The 13132-nt window shown below is 44.0% G+C and overlaps 1 protein-coding gene across 1 annotated transcript in view; it reads right to left on the bottom strand.

Annotated features, from left to right (window-relative positions):
- Nucleotides 1–10652: 10652 nt before the first annotated feature.
- PPP1R14D (protein phosphatase 1 regulatory inhibitor subunit 14D) overlaps nt 10653–13132 on the bottom strand; it is a 28344-nt gene continuing 25864 nt past the window's right edge. Inside the window, exon 4 of the mRNA XM_061613193.1 lies at nt 10653–11402. Within this exon, the coding sequence (XP_061469177.1) occupies nt 11334–11402 (69 nt within the window). The 3' untranslated portion in view covers nt 10653–11333. The remainder of the gene's footprint in view (nt 11403–13132) is intronic.

The following is a 13132-nucleotide window of genomic DNA, read 5'->3' as shown; positions in this document are numbered from 1 at the left end:
GCTTCACCTTTACATCAGTTCTTTCAACATTGGCTTGCTGGGTGAGGCAGAGTTGCTACAAGAGCTTCCCGGCATGTGCATTGCTGTTGTTTATCTGGAGGGAGAGGTGGAGGAAGAAGGCAGTGCGCAGGAAAGCATGATGAAAATGGGTATAGTTGTCCTGGGGGGGGGCTTTTTGCGAGCAGGGTCCTGGCCAGGTCTATCTCTATGAGCCAATCAGCATTAAGTGGGAGTTTGTTAGCCACTAAGGTCCTTGTCCTTTTGTGCTGGCTGGTTCCAGTTAGAGTGAAAGAAGGTGAGTCAACCACTGAGAAAACTCTTCTCATTAGCTAACAGCCTGATGGGGTACTAGGGACATAGTTGTAGTAGATTGTGGACTTGCAAGATGACAAGGAGAACAAGGGAGATGACGGAAAGTGGAAAAGGGCATGCTGTCATGAAGGAACCCTGCACGTCTGAATTTGCCACTACTGGAAATGCGCAGTCAGACTGATGCTCCTGCTGGTATGTATGCACAGCACCAACCTCCCACCACCTTATCCCTTTCCCAGTAAGCCACACCTCTCCCATCTGCTGCAAAGCTAGCATTGCAGCTCCACCCCATCTAGCGAATCGCTTCAGGCTTTTGTTTCAGGTATATTCTGCATGTCCACTCCATAACAGATCTTGGTAAAGCTAGGGGAACATGGTGGATAAAATTTTGTCCACTGTCTATTTCAGTTATACCTCCAGACGGGGTGGGGGTGGGGGTGCAAACAGCTGTTTAATCTGCCCCACTTGTCCTTGTCAGCTATCGGCAGGGCCTGCCTAAGATATTTTGGCATTGGTGGCCTCACTAGGCAGTATCCAAATGGTGGCCTCACTATATGCAGTAAACACAATTATAAATAATGTATTTGGCTTTTGATTCCCTGATCTGCTGCTTTGCTCATCCATAACAAAAAATCAGACTAGGACAGGTGATGCTAGGTAAGTGAACGACTGTGCATGCCTGAACTGAGGGTGATCGAGTCTCTGAAACAGAACCTTCCAGAATTCATAGCTATGTGGACGTGTGCTGAGTGAGTTTCCTTATGTAACTGTTCTCTAACCAATTTAAATGGTCATAGGAGCTTAGGGTGGACTCCTGGGAGGAAGGGCAGGATATAAATTTAATAGATATTCAACTACTGTCAGTGCAAGGATTTTCACTTGGGCAGTGGGATTTTAGCCCCCTCTCCTCCCCCTGTGTGCACCTTGCACTGCTCCCAAATCCACTCCAGAGGTTTGGGGGAATCCCTAGAACAGATTTAGGGAGTATGCAGGGGTGGGGAGGAAAGGTGGAGAATGTTCTGTTGTGCAAGGAGAAATCCTTACCTTTGATGGAACCAGAGAGAGACTTAGTACTATGTTGAGTTGCATCCATATGCATGCAGTTATGCTTATTAGTAGGCATTTTGCAACTGCAGTGCACTTTGTGGAAAATTTGCCCCTTTTCATGTGTTTCCATCTAGGGTGAATGAAAGGGCAGTCAACCTGGCAAGCCTGGCACTTGGCAGGAGTCTCTGCACAGGGGTGTGGGAGCAGACAAAGGTGCATGCAAACCATTTCCTTTCAGGGTGCAGTAGTGGCAATTAGAATGTGGACAGAGTTGGTAATACCTGGACAATGACTAATGCTATAGTAACAGGCACATCATCAGATCTGGATACCTCCCAAAGATAAAACAAATTTAGTGTTTCAACAAGGAGGATTAAAACAAAAGGCAGCACTTTAGCATCAAAAAACATGTTAGTGTGGGAAGTTATGAAAACTATTGGTGGTTTAGCCTGAGAAGAAAAGATTTGGCAGGGACATGATGGCCATCTTCAAATACTTACTAGTCTGTCACACAGAGGAGGGCAAGTATTTGCTCTCTGCTAGACCTAATAGCCTTCAGTTATAGGAAGGTAGATTTAGGAGGAATATAATGTGAACGTTCTCTTTTTAAAAAAAAAGATTTACTGTTATACATTTCAAGAACAAAACACATCCAGAATCTGTACAGTTGTTTCCATAAATATACAACAAACCAAACAAAGTGTGCACTTCTGTATCGGTGGAGTATTCAGAGTGCCAGAAAGGGAGTGGAAGTCTGGCTGCATTTTGAAGCAGCTGTGCCCTAGGCTGGACACACATCTCTTCCCCACTGCTGACTTCAGACCTTTCAAGACTGTCCACAGCAAAGCATTGAGCCAGTCATGGTCTCTGTTTCCATTGGCCACACCTGGAAGGCAAATGGGTTGATCTACCAATCAGTTGCAAAACCTGTCTGAAGATTTTTTTTATTTTTTTTTTAAACACTCAAGATGATCTGACCAGGTTTTAGAGTAAAAGGGAGTGGAGTTTGACTAGTGCCATATCTCCCAATTTCAAAAAGAGATGGAGACGCACTGGAACCAGCACAATAGTGTTTCTCTACCCTTGGTAACGGAGCCATCCAGAAACCGTTCTGAGAAGGTGAGGATATCATAGACCCTTGTTGTTCCACTACATACCACAAAAAAGAAGCCATGTGTCTGCAGATTTGTCTCTCTTCAGTTAAGGTGAAACTTCTTGATAGTAAGAACAGTTCAACATTACAACCAATTTCATGGGGTGGTGAGCAATCCTTAGCAGGAGGTCTTCAAGGAGAGGTTGAACAGCCATCTGTTGGTGATGTAGCGCTAGACTTCCTGAACTGAGCAGCAGGTTGGACTAGATGACCTACAAGATCCCGTCCAGCTCTACAGTTCTGTCATGCTAATTATTTATTTATTTAGGCTGCTCACAATGGCACAAAATACATCACATCCATGAACAAACCACTGAAAACCCATGGAAAAGCTGAAATAAAGCAGCAACGAGGAGGCCAATAATAATTATCAATGGGAAGAGTTGTGGGATGAAACAGAGCTGCATCAGTAGTTACGGGTCAAGATGGATAAGGGATATAGCACCATCCAAAACATACAGAATGATTTGTAGAGCTATACTAGGTACCTGCACTGAAGCCAAATAAGATGGCACATTCATTCCTTTGGACTAGAGAATGCATGTTACTTACCTGATTAAAAGAGGGGTGGAGACACTTTGGCCCTCCAGATGCTGCCAAACTACAACTCCCATCTTCCCTGACCACTAGCCATGCTTGCTGGGGCTGATGGAGTTGTAGTTCAGCAACATCTAGAGGACCAAAGGGTCCCCACACCTGTGGTAAAGGAACTCTTGAGTTCCTATTTGGCCTTGAGAGTGATGCTTTTTATTTATTTATTATTTGATTTATTATTTTTCTTAGCCTCAGTTTTCTATCTACAACATGGGGCCAGTTCACATGTTCATCTAGATGAGCCGCTTCCTGAATGATCCTGTAGTCAAGGACTGAAGGCAAACATACCCTCCACCATAAGACAGCATATGTTTTCAGACCAAGTTCAACGTTCTTGTATTAATTTATAAGGCCCTTAACAACTTGGGTCCAGGATACATTAAGGATTCTTTATAGCCCCGCCTGATCACTGAGATATTTGGGAAGTTTCTGTTAGTGGTCCCCCATTGCCCAGATGCATCGCTTGTATCCACTAGGAGCTGGACATTCAGTATTGTGGGCCTGACTCTGCAGAACTTCCTCCCAGCTAAGACCAGGCATCCCTTGACAAAGACCTTTCTATTCTAGCAGGTATTTGAAGTAATTTGTATTATACCTATTTTATGTTTCTACCTCTTTTTTATTCTTTTAAACATCATATTATTTGATGGATGGTTTTATTGATTTTGTAAACTGCCTTGTGACCTTCTATGGTTGAAAAGTGTTCTACAAATATTGGGTATAAATAAACAAAATAATAGAGGATGGAATGCTTTAATCAGAGGCTTGTACCCACAGAGGCTTGATTTCCATGATTTTCCCTAACAAGCACTGGCATCTCATATTACATTATGTCCACAGTGGAGGGGGAATGTGCCTGTTTTCACTTCCATCACAGGAACAGGGTCATCCAGGTGCATAATCTAACATCTGGCTGATTGCTTTAGGGGGCAGACTAAGATTATTAAATGCAGTGTAATTTTCACAGAAACTCAAATAAGACTACCCATCTGTCTCTCTCAAGTTGCCGCACCACAACATTTATAGTTGTAGTGTCCAGCCATGTGCTGTCAGCTCAGATTTGCTTAGTGCAGGAAGGTTGCAGACAGAATAGTTTTTGCTGTTGCACTTGGGGTTGGTATATTTGGACTGTGTTGCAGAAGGTGAACTGCCCTTCCCTTTTCCCCCCAGCCTGTCCACTGAAAGGTGACAGTCTATGTGACATCCAGCTGATTCTCCCTCGAATTGTTTCAATAACCAGTTTTCCAGGTTTACTTTAACCACAATAGGCCCTGCCCTTGCTGTCTATATAATATAGATAGCAAGGGCAGGACTATATGGCTCCACCCCCAGTAGGGTTTTCAGTTCCTCCAAATTCAGAATTTAGTGACAGGATTTATTTACAAAGTCTTCCATGGCCAGAGATATGCATATTGCTAAAAAGAAGTGGTGAAATGCATTTATGTAGAAGATGCATGAAATTACTGGCTGGAGAGGGAAGCATCAGGTCCAGTGACTTTGGGCTATATTCGCTGTTTTTCCCCCACAACTAAAATTTCTACTTCAACCTCAGTTTGACCCTTGGTGCTGCTCGTTTTGCTGTCCTTGTGTGTGTCTTACGGACTTGAGCAACTTGTCAAACAAGTGCTACACAGAAAAGGCATGTTGGAAAGAGATAGGGAAACGGACAAAACATTTCTAATGCACAGTTTAGTGCACCTCTGTCATCTTGTTTGGAGGGCTGTGCTAGCTAGAGTGTTTATGGCACAATGCATGGTTTCTTTCAGATGTTTGTAATGCACCTGAGTGTACTGTATAAGCACATGATGTCACGTTGCAGTACTGTACATGCAACTGTCCTTTCCTCTTACACTATCCAGGATTAATTTCCGTTTCAGAAGTAACCTAACAATTCTGTCCATGGATCTCTTGCAGCTATTTAGATATAGAAACTGGCCTCAAACCCGAATGAGAGACAGTGTAGTCCAGTGGATAGAGACCGGAGATGAAGCTCCAGATCTCTAGCAAGAATTCTTATGTGATTTGGACATGTTGAAAAAGCAGTTGCCCTTTCCTATTAAAGGTCTGCTCTTCTCTGGAAATGCAATGGCATGGTCTGCTCTCCCATGGAACGATAATGCCACGTACCCTAGTCGTCAGCTACAGAGGCTCCTGCTTCCATAGCTAGCCACTCCACGTGATGCTTCCCCTCAATTCCAATTCCGCATCTGGAATAAGAATGTCACACAGGGTTGTTAGGAGGGCAAGTGAACCAGTGAAAGCGTCTGGCAGATGAAAAGTGGCAGTTCCAGCCTTGCAATGAATAACCTATGCAAACAGTATAGGAAAGGATAACCTCCAAGAGGCAAATTGTTCTGCGTGTTAAGAGGGAGATCTGGACATACATGGGGAAAATCTTTCAGTCATGACTATGCAGCAAAATATGTGAGGCTGCAAACAGAATCTGGAAGGAATCTGACCTTCAGCTGCTAATACAACTCCACTGTTCCGCAAGGTGAACCAGACTTCCCTCCATGAGTAGTTGCCAGGAAAGACGCAGAGCACACTCATTTCCAGCTCCTCCAACTTTGGGGTCTGTCTTGGTTTACACAGAAGTTCCTCCCAGTAACATTCCAATGAATGCAAAAGAGCAACTTACCTTGACCAAGCCAATGGAGTAGCTAGCAGTTATTAGCAGTTGCAGAATGTTTGTTTGCTTTGTGGGATGTGAGTATTGTCCCTTTTCCCCGTTTTTCTTTTGCAGTGGACAATTTCTCCCTTAGAAGCATTCCAACATGCCATCAGCTGCTTCTTGGACCCTTTTCTATCAATCTGCATGCTGCTGTGCCTAGGTGACGGCAACTTCCAGCATCAGTTGAATGTTCAGAGTCCGGTAGCACCTTAAAAAGGCTAGCAAAATATAATAGTTCTCTCTGGGTGTGCCAAGGGGTAAGTGGCATAGTGACCTTATGACACAACTAAGGAGACTTCAACCTCATTACTTTATCCTAGCATCTGGAAATGGCTTGTAAATCTCTGGGTAGGTAGTGATATGCTAGTTGTTAACAACAGCAATAGGTTATATATGTGGCGTGTGTGTCACTGGTCAGGTTCATAGTATTAGACAGTGCAGCTCTAGTACATTGTTCTTCAACTGGTAGAGTAGCACTGTTGTTGTTGTTGTTATGTGCCTCCAAGTCGATTACGACTTATGGCGACCCTATGAATCAGCGACCTCCAAGAGCATCTGTCATGAACCACCAGAGTAGCACTACCACCAGAAAAATGCATGGTAACAAATTAAGACATATTCAGATGCAGGTATGGATTAAAGATGGGTCCTGGGTCTGAAATGTTTAATGATTACTGCTCTAGCACAGACTGCATTCTTACATATACCGCTCACCATCTCCCACCATAGCAACATAGGAAGCTGCCTTATACCAAGTCAGACCATTGGTCCGTCTCGCTCAGTATTCTCTACAATGACTGGCAACGGTTCTCCAGGGCTTCAGGTAGGAGTCTTCACCAGCTGGAGATGCAGGAAGTTGAATCTGGGTCCTTTTGCATGCAAAGCAGATGCTCTACTACTGAGCTATGCTCCTTGGTATAATTTTGTCTCCAGTCTACTGAGCTAGGGGGCAAGAACCAACACAAGGCTGGCAAAAAAGGCAGGCATGTAGGCCCAGCCATAAGGAGTCCTGCTGACCTTCCTGCTCCTGTCTAGGAGTGCCACAAACCTGTGCTGCTTGTGCCAGCTGGGACACTCATGCCACAGATTGGCCACCAATGGTGGCAACTCTGTTCCTAGTGCAGCAAGTGTGATAGGCCATGAGATGGGAGCAACCTATTTAGTAGAAACATTTTGTAACATTAGAAAGGCCACACCTGGGCTATAGAAAATGTACCTCTTAAGCATCTCTGATGATATAACAAGTCATTGTACAAAGTGATTGAAATGAAAGGTCAAATCAAGTTTTAATGTTAATTCCAAATTGCACCCCTAACAATCACATGCCAAGCGGGTGAGGGATTGAAACACAGACTTTGAAAAACAACAGTAACTTTGAACACGTGCATTGTTATAGGTTCAGTATTGGTGCTAGACAGAGCATAGATATTTTGGTGAAGTCATCCTCATTGCTCAAAAGAAATAATGACCTGACCACCACCTTAGTCATCAGTGTCTATTCCTCAGAGTAGGAAATAAAGGAACAGGAAACCCCACCTTGTAATTACATGAAAGGATGTGTTAGTAAAGAAAACTCACAGATCTACAGCAGTTCAGGTATTTCAACTCCCTCTTCCCCCCCCCTTCACATTTAGCTGTTATAAATTCCTATACCACAATTCTTTTGGATTCTCAATTCTGATACTTCTGTTCATAGAACCATGAGAAAATACGTAAGAGCATTTTGCTATAAAAAGAAAAATAAACTAGGGCTGAGCTGAATTTTCTCTCCCATATGGCCAGTTTTATGCCATTCCTTTTCTAATTCCAGCATTGTATAAGAGCTCACCTGCTAACAGGCTAGTAGCTGGTAGTATGCACAGGGGCAGCCAGCATGAAAATGAGGCCACCAGCCTCTTAGTAAGCTAGCACAAACTCCAAGTGGGCTTGTGGAGGAAGGACAGATTACTCTGTTCCTCCTCTGCCAACCTGCTCACTCATCTGAATGGAATTCCTAGTTGCCTCTGTTTACCAGTAGAGTTGTTGCATTCAAGGGGTGATATTCAACAGTGTCCATCCACTGACTTAAGGCAGCGTACATGAAGTTTCTTTGCAGATATCCATCCAGGCCTGACATACCCAGACCTGCTTAGTTCCAGTTAGGTAGTGGACTCCTGTGCTTTTAGACGGTACCTTGGGGGCAATTTTAGCGCTGCAAGTGTTAAGCTGGAAATGTAGATTGTGGTGGTTATTATTATTTAACTCTTGTAAACTGTGTTTTGTAAATTGGATTGCTTTATTGTATTATTGATGTATTCTTATATTGTAGTTTGATATTTTTGTCTTCCGTAAGCCGCCTTGAGGGCCTTGCGCCGAAAGGTAGGGTATAAATAAATAATTAAATAATATCCCATTTCTTCACCCATTGGGGTCAGAAACTGACCTTCCCACTTCCCATTTTTGGCATTCAATCACCAATCTTCTTGAAAGTTTCATCCACATTCTTCTGTATTTTGAATGAAGTGCAGTTATGTAACAAAGTTACAATGCACCAGTGCAAACTCCCCATCATGATGTTATTTTTCACTGTATGCTGCCATTTCCTATGCCTCATCAGATATGTAGACCTTTGATGGAAGTAAAGGTGCAAATAGCTTGTGGCAGGAAAAAAATGTTTTAAAATATTTGTCAAACTAAGCCAAGGTGATGTCAGTGAACAATTGCAAATTCCTGATGAACTGCAATGAAATGTAATGCCATGTCATGCTATATTTCATTCACACCAGTGGGCATGGTGTAACATAACTGTGCTCTCTCCTTTATGTTCATGATCCTGGCTCCATAATCCATGGACTGCTATAAGGCACTGTACCCGTGGTTGCATTTGGAGACAGTTCAGAAACTTCAAGTGGTACAGAAGGGAATGGTGAGAGGTTTGACTTCTACAGGCCACCAGAACCTAATAACACTAGTCCATGGAGACTTCCATTGGTTACCTGTTTGTTTCCAGGCCCAGTTCAAACTGCTAGGACTTACCTATCTGAAGGAGCATCTCCTCCCATGTATTCCTCCTTGCACTTTGGGATTGTCTGAGGCTCTCTTGCAGGTTTTTCTACTATCTGAAGTACAGCAGGTGGCTAAAAGATCTAGAATCTGGTGGCGCACCAGCTATGGAACCCTCTCATCAGGGACACCCACTTGGCACCTTCCCTTACTGGCTTTCTGGTGATATATGTAAAGTCAAAGTCCTTTTGATTAAATTAGATTTTTAGCAGGAGTCTTCTGTCTCTTATACCGTGTGCTTCTTGGCTTTCATTTTGTATCAGCCATTTTGTTATTGTTAAGCTCGCCTCACTTCCTTGAAGGGTGAGAAGTTCCAAAGGCACAGTGCTTACTCGGGTTTGATTCCCTTTGGAAGGAGGACACTAAAACCTTACTGGTGTTTTGTAATATTTTTGTTTATTTACAAATATACAGGTTGAGCATAGGTGGGGCTAAAGTCCGCTGCTCCCACATCAGATCTCTGATGACTGTCAGCATCCTAAGATGCATACAGAGGCAAATTCCCCCCCCCTCTCCTCTCTCTCTCTCTCTCTCTCTGTGCTTTTCTCAGTCTCTACCAAAAGTGGAGTTTGTCTTCACAAGCAGACACCTAGATCACATAATCCTTAACTTGGGGTAGGGAGAGGTGTCCCTGTCTCAGATATTTCCAAGCCATTCAGAAGGCCAGCTATTAAGAGCAATTGCCCCATCTCCCTTACAAAAGGAAGTACTTGGCAACTTTCTTGGGACAATTAAGGCAGTCTCCCATTCCATTAAGTCTCTCCTGCAAAATGTCTTTCTCTCCCCACTCCAATATGTTTTTATTTTGCATATGATGTTCTAGTGCATTTTATTGTAAACTCGCCCAGAAAGCCTTATTGTGGAGCAGTATGTAAATATACACATTGGCTACTTTTGCAGCATGTTCAGTAGAAGAACACACGTTTTATTTTAAACGCACACACACAGCTCATCTAATACATTTAATACAGAATGTGTCAAGTTTCTTCTTACGTCCTGAGAAATGGCTGCCGCATTTTCTCAGCTATGTCAAGATTACATATCAATTGCATGTTTGCTTATCCCTCTGGAAATATGAATCCTAATCAAGGCAAAAAAGTGGGATAGCAGGGACCATATTGTAGGCCATATTGTCTCTGCTTCTATTTCTTTCTTTCTTTTTTTACAAGCGAGGGATATTTCAGACATTTAAAAAGTGGCCTTTCCCCATTATCACAGTCCAGAAACACTATAGCAGCAGGGTGCAGGATAAATAGGGGACCAAGAACAGTGAAGCAGCAGAGGGAACAATTGAAGCTTATACATCTGAAAGAGGAGACAGACAGAGAGAGAGAGAGAGGAAGAGGAGGACAGCAAGAGCAAGAGCTTTGTTTCTCCTTTGGGAATATAAAGCTATGATTATTTCTGAAGGTGTGCTAAGTCACAAGAAATTACGTTTAAAAAGTAAATAAAAAGAGCAGCAGTAGTGGCCTTGTCAGCGAACCACACACACACAGAGCTACCTCGGAGCTTAACCCATATATCGAGCTCATTGCATGTGCCTAACAGGTATAAAGCAGTGGGTGAACAGGCATGATTCCAAGCAAGGCAGGGGACCCTGTGGCCCTCCAGATGTTGCTGCAGTACAACTCCCATCATCCCTGACCATTGGTCATGCTGGCTGGGGCTGATGGGAGTTGGGAGTCCAGCAGCATCTGGAGGACTAAAGTTTCCCCGTCCCCGATTTAACACAAAGAAGAAAAAGTTGTGGAGACTTTGCTCCCCCCCCTGTGCGCCCCTCCCACAAAAGCTGCTGCCCCGCAGCTGCTCTTTTGATAGCAGGACTTGCTTTAGGTCCCCGAGTCCATTTGGGAGAGAGAAACCTGGGACAGGAGATTTCTGAGGTGGTGCAGGTGAGAAGGGTCCAGAACCTCCTTCCCAGCCATCCCTTCTCTGCATTAAATACATCCTGCTTTATATCTCTTCAGCAGTAATCCATTTTTTTCAAAAACAGAATGGGGTGCCTGTGGCCTCCAGATGTTCTTGGACTCCAGCTCCCATCACTTCTGACCATTGGCCACACTTGCTGGGGTTGATGGGAGCTGAAATCCGACAACATCTGGAGGGCCACAGGTTCCCCAGCCCTGTTGTGAAAGATGGGGGATGTCACACCTAATTTGACTCTCGTGTCAGACTATTCATCCCGGACTGCCTCCCTCGCTTGCAGCAGCTCTCCAAAGCTTCAGGCAGAGATCTTTCCCAGTTCTCCTCCATGAAATCCTTTCAATGAAGTTCTCTGTGACTGACCCTGAGACCTTTGACAAGCAAAGGATCTGGATCTGTCCCCAAACTATGGCCTTTCCTTGCACACAAGCCATTGCCTCTGGATAGAAATCCAAGGTAAAGATGAAGACGGAGGGTTTGGAATCTATCGTGTGTGATATCAGCCAGAGCTGGAATGCCATGTCTATTTCTCCCAATAATTCTCTTCCACAGGATGATGCCTTTTGCATTACTGGATTTTGTCATCAAGAGTCATTTCTTTTGAGGGTTGGCAATTTTCCTGAGGCCTCTCAAACGATGAAGCAGTTCTGTAACGAAGTCCTGAATCAAAATCCATTTTTTTAAAAAAGGGTTTTAGTTCAAATGGTTAATTAACCCTCTCCGCTCTACCAGCTTAACAGTAGCCAGATCTTACAACCTCCTAGCACACTCCTCTCACAAACAGGGGTGTAGTCATCTGGGGTTGCAGGGGAGTCATAGACCCCTTACTTTTTTGGGAGCAGGGTCTCAGCCAGGTCCCTATGTAGGAGCCAATCAGCATAAAAAGGGTGCATGTTGGCCACAGAGAAGTTCTTTCATGCTGATTGGAGTAAATCAGAGTGAAAGGAGGTAAGCCAGCCACTGAGAAGACTCTTCTAAGTAGCTAACACACAACCTTCCCTTTCATGCTGATTGGCTCTTAGGGACATCTGCTGTAGGGGAGTGCGGACTCATGAGACAGCAAGGAGAGTGAGGGAGACAAGGGAAAGTTGAAAAGGGGGCGTGGCTGTGAGGGGGTGTGGTGAGACTGTCATGGCCCCTGCAAGTCTAAGTTTGTCACCACACTACTGCTCACAAAGTCTTGAGAAGCAGCCTATCCATAAGCTGAAGACACTTTAGGCCAAAATAGGTTAAGATTGGAGTTTTCAGAAGATCAGGGTGGAGTATTGTTTAGGGCTGTTGCTGGGGTCAAGCTGTGACATTGCTCATATTGCCCTTCATCCAGCTTGGATGACACATGTGGAAATGGCCTTCAATGTGATTATGGCCCTTGGCTACATTGGCTGATGGACTTCATGTGTTAACACTTGTATACCTTTTAGACAGCACAGCTGTGGGTGGGTTTCACTTTCTACCCTGCCATACATGAGTGTTATCTTATTGTTCACGAGTAAATCATTCACCACCCGGTTTGTCTGTATAATCACCTTTGCACAACTTCTACAAGGATCGGTCAAGTTACCATGGAGATAAACAATGCTAAGTCAAGAAGTTCAACTGCCCTATGCGTGACTGTGTAGAAAAACATGATGTAGTTGTGGAGAGGGAGGCTCTTGCCTCCTGGAGCTGTAGCACATAATAGTTAGGAATCCTGTGCAACAGGCAACTTGCTAGCATGATCTTACAAATATAATGACGGTTTCAGATATTTCCTCTGATTCTAAAGCAGGTGTGGGGAAGCTTTTGCCCTCCCGATGTTGCTGAACTACAACTCCCATCAGCCCCATCAAGCTATAATGAAAGTTGTAGTTCAGCAAAATCGGGAGGGCAAAAGCTTCCCCACACCTGTTCTAGGATCATATAGGATTTTTTTTTTGGCCAGGGAGGTGCAATTACTATTTATTTATTAACTGTATTTGTTATAGGTGCCTCATAAATAAGTTCTCTAGGTGCCATGCAGCTCAAATGCAAACTTGAAGCGAGACAGAGCATAATCCAGTCAGTGATGCTCTGGGTATGACAATATATATACACACTCAGCCCCTTTCTGCATAAGGGAGGGTTGCTGATGTGAAAGGGAAAGTTGATGATAGGGACTCTGTGCATGGACCAACACAGGGAGAAGAAGGATGGATGTGGTAGGGGAATGGACAATCCCTTTAGGGCCGGATTAGATTTTTGCTTGGTATAAAGCAAGGTTGGGGCCCTCCAGCTGCTGAGGAACTATAACTCCCATCATCCTTGGCTATTGGCAATGCTTGCTGGGGCTGATGGGAATTGTAGTTCAGAAACATCTCTGATGTTCCCCACCCCGGTACAAAGCATGCAGCTACATATCAAGTTTTTCCTTC

This window comes from Rhineura floridana, chromosome 2 (assembly GCF_030035675.1).
Source record: "Rhineura floridana isolate rRhiFlo1 chromosome 2, rRhiFlo1.hap2, whole genome shotgun sequence".
NCBI lineage: Eukaryota > Metazoa > Chordata > Lepidosauria > Squamata > Rhineuridae > Rhineura > Rhineura floridana.
Note: the sequence above shows the minus strand (reverse complement) of the source record. Positions and strands in the feature narration are given on the sequence as shown.